We start from the raw sequence: 17,755 nt of genomic DNA on the forward strand, positions 1-17,755 counted from the left end.
TTTAACATGGTAATAAGCAGTTTACTCTTTAAAATTATCCTATGTTTTATTTGAGAAACTCCATACTCTGCTGGTGTTTTGGATCTTGCATAAGACTAACGTTGGCTGTATCAAGCATTATGGCAACACTTAATTGCTTTGATTATTCACATAATCTAATGCTACAGCAGATGAGATTCTTTTGCTGCTTACTATACACCTCTCAGTACATTAATTTGCCTGCCACAGAGTTAATATATTCTTTGGTTTTGGTAGTTAACCAGCAGTTTTCAGAAAGTTTGTGGAACTAGAAAGAAACCCTGAATGTTTACTACAGGGGAGTATTTTTGTTTGAGCACAGTAGCTCCTGTAATCATAGTACCATTAAAGTACCTCCAGCTGTTTTCTGGAAGGAAGTACACTTTCCTCTGAGATATCAACCTAGAAAGAAGGTCATTGAGATTTGTTTTTTACCTTGGAAAGATCCAGGTATTGTAAGATGTAGAAACACTGTATCATTAAAAATGAGGTTGCTTTCAAGACAATCAGTAGGAAATGGTAGGCTGTTGTATACCTCGCAGTACATAAAGAGAATTCACTGCTACTCTGTGGCTGATTTGTACCACATAATTTAGGAAGTTGCTCCTGATCAAGGAGAAAATTTAAGAGTGAGAAACTAAGGAAATTTTACATACTGCCCTTAAAACTGACATGACATGGCAAATGTGCCAGGAGTAGAAGTGAAGAGTGGCACTGGCAGTCTTCAGTTTTAATGCTCTAGTCGTCACTGTTTGGAATTTGAAGGGGAGATCACAAAGGTGCCAGAAATCGGAACAGCTTCTGAGGAGCTATTGTTACTGTTTTCCCTCCATCTATTGAGCTGAGAATGTCTCCTTACCTTTCAAATGGATTTTGTCTGTTTTCCTAAATTTCACTGACTAGACTCTTATTTCAAAATATGGTTGTACTTCTCTTTGAAATGTCATTTAGGAATGTGTGAGTTTTTCATGTTTGTGAAATTCAGGAATCCAAAGTATGTTCTTTCTGACAGGCTACTGAAATCCTACAAGCCCCAGTATTTTGAACTGAGTAGTTAATGTGGAAATACTTGAAGACAGTTCAGCTTTGGCTGTGATCTGTCTACAGAAAGCAATATGTGTGGAGGCCAGGATGAGGAAGTGTATTTGATTAAATCATATTTGGTCTGGAAAGAAAGATGTGGAATTTATATTTAAGGTTATCCTACCTGGTGGTATTGACAGTAACTTCGGATGGAGAGCTTTAATAAATATTTCACCATTTTCTCTCAAAGATGTGCATTTTTAGTTTTGTAGAACTACTGAAATGGCAGAGTTCCATGGGAAATTTGTGGCTACACCTCTTCCTGAACTCAAATTAGAGGAGTTTGCATGGGCAAGATTTGTGATCATTCCTTCAGTAAAATCTATAGATCATCCACTTCCAAACGTGGAAGTCAATTCTGAGGCATTTGGCTGCTGTAGCTCATAAAATACAAGCCATGGCCCCCAAGCCATGCTGCTTCTAAGGGCTGGAGCAGAGCATGTGTGTGGTCTATAGGATGCATTTCATAAATCCTGGGCTTCTGATCTATTTTGTCACTGGACTGCAAAAAGTTTGAGCAAAGCCCTCTTCCCTTATGATGTGGAAACTTGCATTACTAGTGTATTTGGCAAAATGGGTGCTCTCTCTTGCATTTTATTCTAAGTTACAGGATTCAGCTGTTCAGGAAAAACAAGACATTGAGTGCAAAGAGCTCCTTTTTGTCTCATGAAATTGAACAGTGCTGTCCCAGTAATTGTTTTGATTCATATCCAAATCATCCAACTGAGATGCAGGATACTGAACAGCATATTATGCTCAATGTATAGCAAAGCAATTTAGTTGAATAAGGTGGGAATGATCTGAAGCTTAAATTCTAGTCTACTTTTTGATAAATGGCTGGTGTTCTTTTTTTTTTTAAATTCCGTGCAAGATCTTTATTTCAGTGCCTGTAATCTGTGTATAAAAGTACTCAAGTTTAAATGCATACAGGCTAGAATAAAGCAGGCTTTAGCCAGTTATTCCGTTACAACAGTGCAGGTGATTTGATGTCCAAACTTGCTTGACCTTGCTTAACAATTCCCTTTTGCTGTAGCTTCTGTAGAATAGGAAAGCAGAAGAATGTTCCTCTGAACTGGTCTTCTTTCAGAGCAGATGTGGGATCTGGCAGACGAGTTACCTGTATGTACAATTTGTTGGCAGGTTCTTGATTCTGGTTTCATTTGGATTCACTAGGAGCCTTATATTAGAGAAGAGAGCCCTTCCTTACCTCTTGGCACCAATGTGGGACTTCAGGTGGAAGAATTGCTAAGTGTTTGCACATCATTCTTCCACTAGTGCTTCAAGGAGAGGTGGTTTTAGATTTTCCTAAAGAAGTCTTGTCTGTTACAAGACAAGTCCTGTATGATGAGTGTAGTTCAAATCTGTTTCTGCTGTGGAGTGACAAGGGAGGTCTGGTTTCTAAAGTCAGTATGGGTTCTTGCCACTGTGAAACTCTTGGGTGATCTTTAACTCCTTGGGGGTGAAAAGGCATTTCCACCATAGTATGATGGAGCAGAAATTCCACAGGATGGCTCTGATAAAGACCTCCTTCTATTGAGTACACCTGTAAGAATAGAGTATGAAATATATATGGAATATATAGCATATAGTTAGCTTCCTGAAAATGTCATTAGAATTAGAAAATTCCATATTCCACCGTGGTGGACTGAAGCATTTTTTCCCAACCTTGAAGAGCTGAATAACTGAAGCTGCCTTTTGTGTAGCGTGAAGACTGCCTGCTGCTATTGTCTCCCTGCAAAAACAACTCATTCAACTCATTCCTGCAGGCAGGTTTAACAGTATCATGTTCTTGAATCTGTTTTCATCTAACCTTCTTTCAAGTTGTGAAAAGGGCTCCATAGTATAAATAATGGCACCCAGAAAATGTGACGATAGTACTCTTTTCCTTACCAGTTTTTGTTCTTTCCATCTGCCAAACATTTGGTCGTCCCCCCCCCTCCAACCTCCCCCTAGTGCTACTGCAGCAAAAATGCCAGCCTTTTGTTTATGTCTTCCTACACTAGCATTGTGACATCATCAATGATATCGCCAGGGGAAAAAATATTCGTAGCTGTAGTTAAACCAGCTGTTCATTAGCAACCCATCTAGTCTGCTTTCATTTCTTCTCATTAATGTATATGTGGTAGTGTTTCCTGCTTAAGAGATGTGGAAGGTTCTCCGCCACGAACCATCTGCTCTGTTGTTGTCTTTGGGTAGATAAAAATGGTGGCATTTTAAAATATACACGTTCTTGGTAATGGAATTTTTTATTTAACAAAATGAATATAAGATTCTAGAAGAGATTCATCACTGGATTTAGCTGTGGGTAATTCTCTGTCCTTTACTACCCATCTTTTGTAATTCAGTGTAATCATAGAGACTGCACACCAGCTGATAGAAAACCTTAATAGTACATGATGAGTAAGATGCAGAGAACAATAAAGAATTTGAGAGTTTTGTCACTGATTTGCATGACGACAGTAAAGTGCATGAATTTGTTCGTCACGCTTGTTCCTTCCATGCAAATCAGTGGCAAAACTTCCATAGGACCAGAATAAAGCCGATAAAGAGCAACAAGCTGTCATTTATTCTAATGAGGGGGATTTTAAATAGAAGAAGTTGGTATTTCATTTGTGGAATGTTAATGAGAAAACAGTTTCTTTTTGCCAACTTGCATTTTCAAAATGCTATGAATTGTTCCAGTGATAATTCACAATAAAATAACTGCACCTTTGCAGTGTTAATGTTAGGGTTAATTACTTGTTCAGTACCTCTTTTTTGGATGGAGATGTTCATTTATCATCACTAGCTCTATGTTAGAATCGAATACCAGAATATGCTGGTTAGGATATCTCCAGTAATTCCATAGTGGATTCCTGATACTGATACATCACCAATGGAAAAAAATATAATTTTATTTTTTATTATATATATATATAACATATGTAAAATAAAACATTTATGTAAGTGTTGTTGTGATTTTGAATGTGATTATTCACTTAATCCAATATAAAATCCTCAGGTAAATATTAAGCTTTTAGCCAATATAAAATACTCTTTACAATTTGTGTAAAAACAATCAAAAAAAAAAAACCCAACATGAAAACACAAAACCCTGAGCGTCATCACATATTATTAAGAAGCGATCAGGCTTCATTGTGTACTATATAATTTGTCATTTGGATCTGGGAATAATCCTTGCTCAAAAGGCCAATTCTTATTCACCTGAGTAGTCTCACTGAAACCAGCAAAACTAATTTTATGACCAAAGATTACAGGATAATGCCCTTGACTGACGAGACAAATTTAAATCAAGGGCTGCTTTTTGGGAGCAATTTTTCATTTAGAAGCTTGTCCTCTACATAGAGGATAAACAGTAGCAGATTAAATGTGTTGGCACAATATTACCTCTTTAGAATATTAATTTCAGCGTGCATGATATGTAGAGTGCAGATAATGCAACATTTTTGCTACTGCCCACAAGAAAAAAATACTTTTTAAAACTCTTGAATTTCTACTTGAACCTTTGTTACAATGGGAATAATAATAATAATTAAAAAAAAAAAAAAGTTGAGGGGGATTTCCACAATGTCTGCTGTCTTAATGAGCTAAAGGAGCTTTACAATTTGTTATTCTTTCCTCATGGTAGTCCTCAGCTGATTAAAAATAAATAAATAAAAAAATCCATAGACGGTGAAATCAGTGGCATGCCTGGCTTTCTCAGACAAAACTCCCATGTGATCACACAGGCAGCCTCAGTGAGACTGAAGCTGCTCAGCAAGCAGTAGGTAATGAGTCTTTGTGCAGAGTGCAGCTCTTGTCGCTGAACAATAAAGCATATGGTACCAGCAATAAAACACAGGGCTGGGAAATTTAAGAAGATTCTGCTGGAACTAGGAAGACAGTGAATATATCACACGTTATAAAATGATGATCAGTCTGTTTGGGTTCCTAATTAATAAAAGCACTGCATGGATTGGAAAAACAACAATTTGAACAGGTCAGTTTTTTTTTTTTTTTAATATAGATTATTCACACACTTTAGTAGTGAAAATGTAAGTGGTGGTTTTGCTATTTCCTTATTTTTAGTAAAGTCAGGTTTTTTGCATTTGGTAAGGTGGGATTGGAAAGATGCACGGTAACGTGATACCAAGCTAAACTGTATAAATTCTGTGATCACATTTATTGTAAAAATGTTTCTAGTGTTATTCCTATGCAATTCAAAATTCAATTATGCATGAAAATCGGGATAGCAAGTAAAATTAAATTTATGCTAGATGGATCGTTTGCTAACATCATAAAATATTTAACAACAACAATCTATTATTGTGCTATGTATTCAAGCCTAATTCTTTCTCGATAGGAGAGCTGTAGCGTTTGTTTAGCGTCTAAAATAACGGAACATCGCAGCGTAGCTGAGTGCACTTGGATGTGTTTTCGGTTTTGCTTAGCTAATTTGGAAGGTGGTGGTTGTGGCGCTTATAATACGGTTGTATTGAGTCCGCATCGGCGCGCTGCATCTCTGCGTTCACTCCGCTCTCGTGTTAGCAGCACAGGCTCCGTTGCTATTTCCAGGCGGGTGTTGATCCCCTCGGCCCCGCGGCTACCCCGACCCCACTGGGTGTTCCCTGAAGGCCGGCCCGGCGGCTTCGGCAGCCCGCGGCCACGATCGCTTCTCCCCCGTCCCGCGGCCCCTCGCCGCCGGCCCCCAGGCGCTTCTGTGCGCATCCTTCCCCTTCCTGCACCGCTCCTACACCGCAGCCGCTGCCCGGCGGCACCGGGCCGGGGCCCCACGAGCCCTCGGCTGCTCCCGGCCGCGCCGCTCGCCCCCGCCGGTTAAAACATGAGCGCAGGAGGAGGCGGCGCAGGCCGCGTTGCGGGCCGGCACGGGCCGCGCTGCCCCTACGGGAGCGGTGGGGGGCGCGCCCCCGCCCTCCCCGGCCGCCATCCCGGCGGGCTGGGCCCGGCGTGCCCCGCGGCGGGGGCGGGGCCATGCGAACGAGGCCCGGGGCGGGCAGCGCTGCTGCGGGGCGGCGGCCGCGGGGCCCGGCCGGGCGCTGCCGGCGGGGAGGGGCCGAGCGCGGCGCGGGGCCGCTGCCGTGGGGCCGCTGCCGTGGGGCCGCTGCCGTGGGGCTCGCGTCGCGCCCGGCCCCGGCTCCTCCTGCACCGCACGGCCGCGGCGTAGGGAAGGCCGGGCTCTGCTTGCGGGTAGCGCCCCAGCCTGCGTGATGGTGCCCCGCGATCGCTGCCTTCGAGCGTTTCTCCTGTAAAAACCGGTGCTGTAGCAAGCACTGGTACAGCTCGGCCTGCGCTTTAGACAATGGGTCTAGAAGGGGGGGGGGTTGCTCTAAAAAGGAAGTATTTGCTTCGTGATATTTCTTGCGTTCGCTGGCAATCTCTCTAGTAGGGAACACTTAAATCCCAGTAACGTCTGCGGTGTGTTAACCATCCGACTCGATGGCATGTGCTGAACTTGCCACTTTAAGCTAATTTAAATGGAAAAAATAATAGTGAGTCTTGCAATTATCATAATTGCCATATTTGTACAAAACCTGGATTTCAAGATTCGATTTCTGAGGCAGTTAGGTACTTAGAGTAAGTATGTACATAGATGAAATTATTGTTTTCTACTAAAAAACAACAGGAGCATCACTGCAGAACAGCCTTCTCACTGTTTTAAGGGAATTTTTACATATACATATGCAGACAGAGGAAAAAAAACAGTTTTCCTGTGGACAAAACCGTCATGGTTCAGGGATTCATGCTCTGAATTGCTCCCAGCATTAAGTTATTTAAAGAAATGTAAAGAAAAAAAAAAATCCTGGAGCAAGCAGGTGTTCTGTGCTCACGTGTTCAAGTTATGGTAATTTTGAAATGCACTTTTTTCCTTATCCAAACTCCACTAAAACTGGCTTATAGAAACATTTTGCTGCAACTTGATGGTGGACTTCTTTGAGCATCATAAATAGCACCAAGTCTTTCTGTTGCATCAGAGATTCTGGAGACAGAAACATAATGTTGACCTCCTGCTTTACTGAAATTGTGTTAATTCTGCTCTTCCCAATTTACTTCAAGAGCTGAGAAGTCCAGGTCTGGTGTATAATGTTTTGGTTTGTGCATGCACAATGTTTATCATATTCAGTGTCTTAGATATGTGGTCTAGCTTATTTATTGGAAGGAGAAATACACTTTTGTTGAAAAACATGTTGATTTCAGCAGATGTAATAGACAAATAATAAGGTTTAAGTTTACTATTAATTGGATTAATAAATCTTGGCATAGGGTACATAGTGGAGAACGTTTGGAAATTCATTCTAAAGCTTAAATATTTCCTTCGAAGTAGCAACAGATGCTGCTTTATAAAGCCCTTACTTGCTCTTAAAAGATACTTCTGCTAACTGAACCTTGAAGTTTAGTTTTTTTCCTCCCCAAATAAGTAGATAGAAGGTCATGCTGAAGCGAGGCAGGTATAATCTATTGCAAGATCAGTAAAGCTGTTTGAAAGATAAACTTACATGTAGTCTGTCTGTGTCTATCTTTATCCTTGCTCTGAACCAATTAGGATGCTGAGAAAAAATAGATTTATCAATGTGGCATTTTCTCAGTAAAATATCACCAAACACTATCACAGCTTTAAAATGTTGATGCCATATGAAGTCCTTCTAGTGAGATTTGATCACTGTTGTTACATTGCTCTTTTGTAGGTTTTTTGACCCTGAGAAAGGGATTGAATGTAGCAAAAAGACAGATATGACTCATCTGCAAACACACACAAACTGGAAAGATTTACTTGGTTAAAGAGATCTGAGATACATAGTAGGGCTTTAATTTCTCTCTCTCTCCACAATATGGATACCATATTCTAATGAAACCTGTGGCAAAGAGAAATTGTGAATAATTGCTAACAACAACAACAACAATCTGATTTTTTTTTTTCTATTTCATTTGTACATGTAATTCTGTCCAACAAATGCCCTTCCTCTAGTCTTACTCCCCCCGCGCCCCCATGTGTGTATTTCTAGGCCCTCTGCATCAGTTCTCCATCACTTCATAGCTGTAATATCTGTTTTTCATAATGAAATAGGGAAAATGGGAAGAGGAACAGAAATATGTATCAACATAAAAAGTTGATGGAAAATCCACTCAATATATCAGCTGCTTGAGGTTTTCAGTTTTTTTAAGTTAAAATGAAAAAATTTAAGAAGTATCCTCGCTTATAACTTAACATTGAAATGTATCAGACCACTTATATTTAGCCTTTCTGACAAAAAGATAAATATCTTTCAGTTACTACTACATAAATCTTTTTATGAAATATTTATCTTCATTTTCTGACTCAGTGTGGGGCTGGTTAGTATCCTTCTCTTTCATAAACAATTGGGCTTTGCATATTTACCTGCACCGAGTAGTGTGAAGTAGAAAACATGGGCTACAAGGTACGGAGTCTGACCCTCACCAGGCTTTCTGAGGGATCTGGGCAGCAACTAGAACATCATTTACCAACTGTAGCTTCACCAGCCCGTAGAGTCCTTGGATTTTGTTGTGGAAATGTAATCAAGTGATGCTTTTATATAGGGTAAGACTGTCGCATGAATAAGGCTCTGGGTAGTGGTAGCTTTCATTAGCGTTCTGCCTCTTTGAGGGCAGCAAGAGGAGTTTGGTGTTGTGTTACATTTACTTACTTCATACTGGTAAATCATTTTTACATGTGCCTATAAATAAGTCATTTTGTTCATCTGTGCTGCAGATCAGGATAAATCGGTCTGTGTTGAGCTCCATGCTGCTGCAGCTATTCTAGTGTCAGTACCCTAGCTAGCAGGCATAAAGCTAGCGTGGGGATCTATAAAACACTGCAATAAACGTGCTGTCTGCTTAAAGCAGAGGGAGCTGCCCTCGTGGCACCGCCGCTGCTGCCGCACAGCCCTGCCGACTGTGGAGCGGGGGCTGAGCCAGGCACGGGGCTGACATTTCCGTACCGGGGCTGCAGCTGCTTCTGAAACCATCTCCCCGGGCTCCTGCAGGCGGAGGCTAAGGCTGCTCCGGTGCCCGGGAACGTCTGGGTGCTGCTGCTGCCGGGGTGAACTCGGCCGATACAGCTGTGGTGGTGGGAGGTTGTTCTTTGAGTAGGAGCCTGAATTCAGCAGCCAGCTTACCAGGGATTTGCAATTTTCTCTTTATTAAAATTAAACAGAGTGTACAATTAGCCTAGCATGGATATGTTAAAAAATGTGGGTTGGATCACAGATGTCTCCAGTTGTTTTTCCTAAGAACCAGCAAATCTCTAGCAAGTGTCATTTGTGTGGGGGTGAAAGGGTAAACAAAAAAGTGTTGAAAGCCACAAAATTTATTTATTCATTGTTTTTAGTGTGCATAATAAATTATACCACTACTTATTTCCAACACGAACTGTGAGAGCTGAGCAGTCTATTCTCAAGCCAACGTTTTTGTCTTCAAGTATTTAATTGCTGTGTGGGGAGGGAAACCCCACGACACTTGGGGGACTTAAAGTGCTCGCAGAGTCCCCATTGTTTTGCTCTCCTGCAGTACCAGAGGCTTTGTTGAAGCTTTGCTTTCAAAGTAGCTTAAGGTTTAACTTTGTAGCTTTCGGTTAAGTTGCTCAGTTGTTTACCATTATGCCCTCCTCACCCACTCAGATTTCTAAGAGCAAGCATCTTTAACGTTAACATGGCAAAGTGAAAATCACGGAGTATTAATCTTCTTGTGTCAGTTCCCCTGGAAAAGACAGAATAATCAGAGATTTGATAAATCAAAATAAAATATATCAAATTAAAAAACACCATACCCATGTTTGAAAGTGTAAGCCACATACCTTCACAGCAGGGCTTTTCAGGAGAGCATAGGGCAGATAATTAATTTTGTCCCAGAAGAATCCTCTGGCTGAGATGATGTTGAATGGTCACAAGGTGCTTACAAGTCAGGCAGTGCTATGGCATTGTGGGCTAGCTGCTTTGTTTCTATTCATCACTGACTTGGTGACAAGTGTCTTGGGAACTGGATGGGTACACATACTTATTATTAGATCTGCAGCTCTTTGGTCAGCCTTCTGGAAGAGTTTTCGGCTTTGAACCATAAAGTGAACTGAACTGAAAAGGATTTTTAGACATGCGTCTTCTGATTCCAAGCCACTACAGCCATAAATTCCAGATTGTCTTTAATATTTAAAAAAAAAAAAAAAAAAAAGAACGTTAACAGTCAAGTTAATACAATTAGGATCTAATTTTAGATCAATCTCTTCGTGGTCTATAGCTTTACATATTCATGCTGTGATAGAGGCATACATTTCCTTCGTGGGGTGTTGTGTTGAGATGCAATCTTGTGAGTGAGTAAGGACCAATGTATAGTTTTTGCTGGCCAAAACTACAAAGTTATTAAGGGTAAGATTGGTTGTAATTGAATATACGCTTTAAAAATCCTACCTTTTGAGTTTGTCAGTCATTAAAATTACTGAGAAAATAGTATTGTAGACAAATGTTTCAGTTTATTGATTACACATGTTTTGCCTCTACCTAAAAATCAACCTTTTCATTCTGTGGTCTCTAAATACAGGAATTTGAAATCTGAGTTTAGCTGATCTTTTTGACTGATTTCTTAAGGAAATAGGCTTATGCAGTTATGATTTCATTGTGCCTGTCATATTGTCACATATGTCCATTTTGTTTTCCTTATTATTTTTTTAACCCCTTACCTCATTTCATCTGGGTTTCAAAGAGTAGTAGATTGTCTTCAAGTGTTCTACAAATATGTGGTGAGGTAGAGAAGAGAATGGTAGTTTACAGCAATGAAAAATAAGTTTTCACTATGACTAAATCCCTGAATATCAAGGTAACCACATAGAATTTGTCAAATGCTCTGTGGAAGAGCATCAGTGAACCAAACCTCCTCCTGTGCCTCAGGTAATCTAGCCACAAGATGCACATCCATAAAGAGTCAGGCTCCCTTAGTTTCACAGGGTATTTTTTTGTAAATCTGAAATTAAATTCTGCTTGTAGTTCTAGCTGATAACTGAATAGCTTGTTTTTAGCTGGTGCTAGTTGTAGAAGAGAAGGTGTGTTGTCAACACTACATATGTTTCAGTGGCAGGAGGAGACTTGTCAGTTGTTTTATTATATCAATTAGGTATTGCCTACATTCAGTAATGAGTTGTGCATCTTATGGGTTTTTCAGTGAATTTTCCTGTTTAGTGTTTATTGTCAATATTATTGCTAAAAAAATCCAGGATTTTTAAAAATAAACATACTGTTTTTTTCTGGGTGAGTAGATAGTGAAACATCAAAAGGTAAATAATAGAAGAAAAAAAACCCAACAACCTTCTTTTAAATTAAGTATGATTTTTGTGGGCCTGAATGCCTCCTTAGTACTGTCTTGGGTGTGCATTAAACCTGCAAATTGTAACATTTTATGTTGGTTGTACTTTGTCCTTGATTTAGACATGAAAGCTTGAATTATTATAGCCATAAAGCTATTTTGGAAGATAGTAGTTTCAAAACATTACAGCCTTCCAGTAGATATTAATATTTTATATTTTCCAGTCTGAATAGTTTTATTGACTATTCTCTGGAGAAGAAGATGCACTTAAACATCTTTTTACTAATTTTGACTAGGCCTTGAATGAAGACATGACTTTATGCTCATGCCATGGAGCATGCTCATTCATTTCTTTGGTGGTAATTGAATGTTATCTCCTCCTGAACAAAATTATTTTTGTTTACAGGGGCCTGTTTCATATACACTGTTCATGAAATATATCTGCTAAAGAAACTAATCTGAAGTAATGGTTTTTCTGGTATTTTTGAGCTGCTGTTTAGTTTCTAGCATTTTTTTTCCCAGTTTACTGGTAGAAAAAGGTGACAGAGTCAGTCTCTTCAGGAAGTGTCTTGAGCTACCATAGACATTAATCTGTGACCATGTCACACCAAACTACTATTAATGGCTGTACAAATATGTATTTGGTGTCTGAAAAATTCTCACAGCCTTGTGAGGATATGAGATAATTGGCTTAATACTGTTCTTTCTATTCTTTCTGTTTAAAAACAAGATGTTATGGGAGGTTTTCTTTATGGCTTTGGTCTTCAAAAAAGAGACAAGGGACAAAAAAGCATGACAAACCAAAATCTCTTGCTTGGCTGCTTGTAAGTTATCAGATCCACCCCCCCCCCCCCCCCCAAAAAAAAAAAAAAAAAAGAAAGCTCACACTGTAACTTTTAAATGACTTGTTGAAGTTAGAAAGACATGATCCAACCATCTGGGCTCCACACAAATTTGTGTGTTCTCCCTCAGAGAAAACCTGGAGGCTGCTGGAGCTTCCTGGTCTGTATCAGGACTTGCATGGGCACAGGAGAAGGTATTCCTGCAGCTGTGCCTTTTCTTAAGTGGCTGTGACAAGGCAAAGGCATTGGGTTGGACACAATCATCTGCCAAGCTGGAATTTGAACGCTGTATTAAGGAGAGGAAAGTTGAAACAGCCTCCATTAGGGAACGTGCTGAGCATGCCTATTGTATAACAAACTGCAGCAATACTAAAACACAAATGGCTGCTGGCTGTGCACAGGCAGCTCTTTAATATCTCAGGATTTGGTACACAATAAACTAAGAGCATTTTTCATTCTACTTATGCTATGAATTCTTATTAACAATATTTGGTAAGGCATATTAAACATCTGCATCAAATGTGTATACGTAATTAAATTTTTTCAGTGTGTGACAAAAGGAGACCTATGTTAGAAGAGCAACAAAATTTGCAAAACGAAGCAATGAATAATTGGGAAATAGCATAATTCTTGCACTCATATGACCCTTTACTTTGTATTTATTTTGATATCCAAATCAGTATGTTTACTCTTCAGAGATGCCTGCTGAAGCTACGAATACATTTCACAACACTGTGACTGTATTAGGGCAGCATTCTGCTGGACAAATCAGTTCTGCTGAGAAGCAAGGCATATTGGTACAACTCATCTGCTTCTGCCGTTTGTGCTGGCTTGCTCAAAGTGAGCTAAGCTAGTGCATATCCTTAGCTACATGATCAAATACATAGCATAGATGAATACCTGCGGCATGATAACACAACTTCAAGGACGTCCATGTTTTTTATATCTGCTTTGTTTACCATCGCCTTTATAACTGGCCTTCAGTGATCATGACAGCGCATCACTTAGCTGTTTGATTTATAATTTTTCTTAAACAGTGGAGAAAAATTGAAACTCAGCATTTTTGGATCAGCTTCCATTTTCTGTAGGAAATGAGTTTTTTACTTAAGCCTAAAATCCTCTGTTTTTCTCTCTACAGTTTTACCTCATCTGTTGTGCTGTTACTCAGTCTGTATTGCCATTAATTGTCAAGAGTTTACAAATGTTCATTTGTTCAGGCACTTCTTCTATATTTGAGAGATGTCTCCACTAATAATTTCAGGTCTTTTCCTCAAAGTCCTAGGGAGTGAGAGTGCTTTCAACCACAGCAGTTGCAAGATTGTGTTTTGTTTGTTGTACTTTTTAACACAGATAGAACATTTCCCTGGTGTTTGTTCACAAAAGTAATTGGACTAATAAATAGCTGAAAATAAGTCTTAAAATAAATGGGCAAAAAGTGAGAGAATAAGAGCAAGCTCTTTGTGTTCCTGTTTCCAGAAGAACATATTTAGAGGTCAGAATAGCCAGCATAATTGATTCCTGCCAGAGGCAGTATGAATTTATATCTTTACCCTTGACTTGACTTCTAGCCTGTATTTATTTAGCCGTTTAAGTTGTTGTAGCCATTTCACTTGACCGTCTCCTTTGGCAGCCTCATTGTTGCCACTTCAATTCCTCCATCATAATGGAGTCATAATGGCTGGAAATATTTTTGAAAGAAAGTGTGTATAGGCTACAACAAAATTCTGTGTCACTGTCTAAATGCAAGTGTTAATGTCCTCTCAATTAAATCAAGCATTGTTGTAGAGGATATATTTCCTGACTACATATTTAAATTCTAATCTTGCTTATATGTTAACTGTGATATGTAAATGTAACATTTAAAATACCTAATTAAGAATGTTAAGAAAGCTGAGTTGATTTTAAGGTGGCCAGAAAACAAATTAATGGAATTCAGTTGCCTTTTACTGAAGGGGGGAAGAGGGATCAATGTTCAGAAAAAGAATTATGAAATGAGCAGGCCAAGCTATCTTTGCCCTAGAGATCCTATTATTTAATACGTCTGCTTTTATTTTCAAATATTTCCTCTTAAAGTCTTTTAGAATTTGTCAGACTCCCATCGTTTTTAAAGACAAGTCACAATTACAGTGCCAGGAGAAGTGTTACTGATGCTGCAGTCCAGTAACATGCTGTAGGGAGGAGCATGTGTTCTGTAGTAGTGTCGAGACAGCTGTAAAATACCCTGTACTTCCAGCAACTCACTTTGACCAAAATATATTTTGTTATGTGGTAAGGATAGGCTGTGGTTTTTGAGGACTGCAGATCTTTTGCTTCTGAGTGAGGTTTCAAGATTAGTCCCTAAGTCACCTCACCTTAGTGGAATAAGAAGCAAGGTAATTAGAGATTAGATGGTTGAATGTTAAATGTTTTAATCCGTAACTTCTGGATGGTTACCGTTCAGCATTGAACCCCAACTCAGCTGTTTGGTATGTGAGATTCCCGTGCTGCACAGCCACAGTCCAGACCCCTGTCCTGAAGGCAGGCCCGTGTACCTTCAAGAACAGAGCCTAGGTCACTCTTACAGCAACTTTATTTTAAAAATCTGCTGCTGAATAGGTGTCCTGTCTTTCACACAGTAATTTAACGGTTCAAGAGAGCTCACCAGGACGCTGGAGACCTGAATCTGTTTTTCAGGAATTGCTGCCTCTGAGCTATAGCTTAGAGAGACTCTTAGTCCTCTGTCTAGATGGGGACCGTTGTACTCTGTAGAAAATAATGCCAAGATTCATAGGCCAGAGAGAGTGTGCACAGGTAGCTTGCCAAGTGTTCTCTTGTATTAAGTAGCCTTCAGGTACATAAACAATCACTCATGGGACTGGGCCCAGGCAACCCTTTCTGTCCGTTTTCAACATGCACTACAAAATCATGTTCCACTTTTCTTTTGTTCTTAGACACCTTGCTTGGAAGAACACCAAGTTTCCACCTCCCAGGGAGACCTGGACATGAGTTACTCAAGCATCTCAAAGCTCTGTAACTTTTGAGTATGTGCAGATGCAGCCTTTATGCCAGGGGAACTTGAAAGTGAGACCCTGAAAAAGCTTTAATGCCCTTGAAGAAGTGTGTGACAGATAGGTAGAGTCTTTCAGGAAAGCAGTTTTTATTTAAGGACTGGACAGTCAAAAGACAGGGGCATTGGAGTGGTTCAAAAGTTATGGGCTTCTTAGCAGAAAGCCACTGTTTTCCAGTCAGCAGACAGTAATCAGCCATTTCTGTGTCCCTGTGCCAGTGCAAGGAGTAAAACAAGCACGTGCCACTGTGACTAGTCAAGGCTGTACTGTGTGTGCTTGGCAGTGTGTACCTGCCCAGGTTCCACACCAGGGCTGCTTGCCTTTTTTTTTTTTTTTTTTTCCTGGCCCTAGTGAACATGGTGTCAGTTCCCAGAATCAGGAGGGCTGTGTTAGGGACCAGAGCTCCCTGTACGTTACACTCAGGAGTTGAGTACCTTCTGTTGGGAATCTGTTTTTTGTTCTGGGAATCATTAACTCAGAATTGTGAAGAACCTGTTTGAATAGTAACTGTGTGTACAAGTGCTTTCAGATCTGCACGTTTTATCTCCCCACTTTCTCTTCCTTGTTCTGGCTGTGCTGCTTTGGCGAGTTTCCCAGAGGCAGAATCACAGATTCAGAATGGTTGAGGCTGGAAGGAGCCTCTGGAGGTCACCTGTTCCAAACCCCTGCTCAAGCAGGGCTACCAGTTTGTGTTCCAGTTTGTGCCCACTGTCTCTTGTCCTGCACTGGACGCCACTGAAGAGTGCTCCATCATCTTTGCACCCTTCCTTCAGGTATAGACATTGATGAGATCCCATCTGAGCCTCCTCTTCTTCAGGCTGAACAGTCCCATCCCTCTCAGCCTCTCCTCATAGGAGAGGTGCTCCAGTCCTTTGATCATCTTGGTGGCCCAACGTCGGACACCCTTCAGAATGTCCACGTCTCTCTTGTACCAGAGGACCAGAACTGGACACAGCACTCCAGGTGAGGCCTCAGTGCTGAGAATGTTAAGAGTTACGCAGCTATGAGACTGCAAATGTAGGCAGTAACACACGTTCAGGCAACTGCAGTGGATTGACAGGCTCAGCTTTGGGCTGAGGAACTTGATGTTGCGGTTCTGTTTGTGTCTCCATTGCCATGCCATCCCTGTACCCCCGCACATCCCCCCACCAAGTATAACCGTGTTTCCTAAGTCCATATACATCACTGGGTGCACTGCACCTCCATTGTAATCTAATTGCTTTTGGGGAATGAAATATAAGTATCACTATATAAATGCAATAAGATCTCAGTGACTTCTCTTCAGCTATTTCCACTTCGTGGGAAGTACCAGTATAGGTGGGGTTCTCTCTGGTAAAGCATGTTGCTGGACACTGGTGTATTTTTGCTGCTCCGTACTGTCCAAAATATTGTAAAGGCTGGAACTGCTGTGATTTTGAAGGGTCTGTGGCTATAGTTTCGGGAGATTTGTTTTGTTGGTCTTTTTCCTGATAAACTAATATGAAACTTGTTGCCTTGGGAGAGCAAGTCAAATGAATTTAAGAGGCTGTGCACTGTAATATAGCAACATTTCAGCCTTATGCTTAGGGGAAATTGACTGCAAGGATGAGGAAGCAGAGTCATGTATCTTGCAGTGGGTTGTGGCTGAATTTCTCATTCCATTGCTTTCCACTGAAGCATTAAATACTGACTGCTACTGGAGACAGGATATTAAACTTGCTGCAATCATGTATGTGCTTCTCAGAGCTTTTACTTCCCTAAGAGGTGAATGATCTCCTTTATTATAAAACTTTTGTTCTAGCCCTTGTAATTAAATAACATAATGAAAGTTTTGTATAATGTATCTGTAATTTCTAGTTTTGGCTTACAAAGGCAAGTTTAAACTTCCCCATAACTTCATCCTGCTGTGCTTAGGATCTGGCAGGCAATGTAAAACGCTTTCTCAGCAAAGCAAAGCAAAGCAAATAATTAGAACTAATTTCTGTTGCACTGGGGTGAAGCTGTACTATTCTTCAGTCTCCTTCCTAGCATTTCCTGCAGACAGACCTGTTTGCTGAATTACCATTTTGAATTAGTCTTACAGACTTTCTGTGACTTGATGAATCCATCAATATGTTTTTCGTAGCTGTCAGCTTCATACATCCATCTTTGTCATGTTCTAGCTTCATATCAGGCCAAAAGTTGGTTGCAAACCTCTGACAAGCTGCCTTTGATTTTTCACATAAGGAAACTCATCTTAGGGCTTGAAGGGAGCTATGGGATGCATAGGAGACATTCAGTCTATTTGGTACTAGACTGCCTCTGAGGTTTAGCAAAGGTATCTTAGGATCTATCAAAGTGCTTTCAGAACAGGATCAGAACATAGCTGCTACTTCAGTGAGACTACCTCTGTGATAATTAAAAAGATGGGAAGATGCAGGCTGAGGACAGCATTCTCTGGCTTCTGATGGAAGCAGCAGGTTATGACTCTTGTCCACAGTG

The 17,755-nt window shown here is 40.4% G+C and overlaps 1 protein-coding gene across 18 annotated transcripts in view; it reads left to right on the top strand.

Moving 5' to 3' along the window:
• The window catches only part of CSRNP3 (cysteine and serine rich nuclear protein 3), a 101,400-nt gene that overhangs the window by 51,680 nt on the left and 31,965 nt on the right, over positions 1-17,755 (top strand). The window contains exon 1 of one of the 18 annotated variants that reach the window (XM_083840833.1): positions 3-5,080. The exons of 15 other annotated variants lie outside the window; for them this stretch is intronic. Coding sequence is in view for 1 of the 3 variants with exons in the window: in XM_083840830.1 (XP_083696956.1) it covers positions 16,207-16,258 (52 nt within the window). In the remaining 2 variants the exon portion in view is untranslated. Of the gene's footprint in view, positions 1-2; positions 5,081-12,311; positions 16,259-17,755 lie in introns of those variants that run through there. 2 more of the 18 variants (XM_083840836.1, XM_083840830.1) reach the window with 2 other exon arrangements.

This window comes from Anser anser (assembly GCF_964211835.1).
Source record: "Anser anser genome assembly, chromosome: 6".
In the NCBI taxonomy this organism is placed as follows: Eukaryota; Metazoa; Chordata; class Aves; order Anseriformes; family Anatidae; genus Anser; species Anser anser.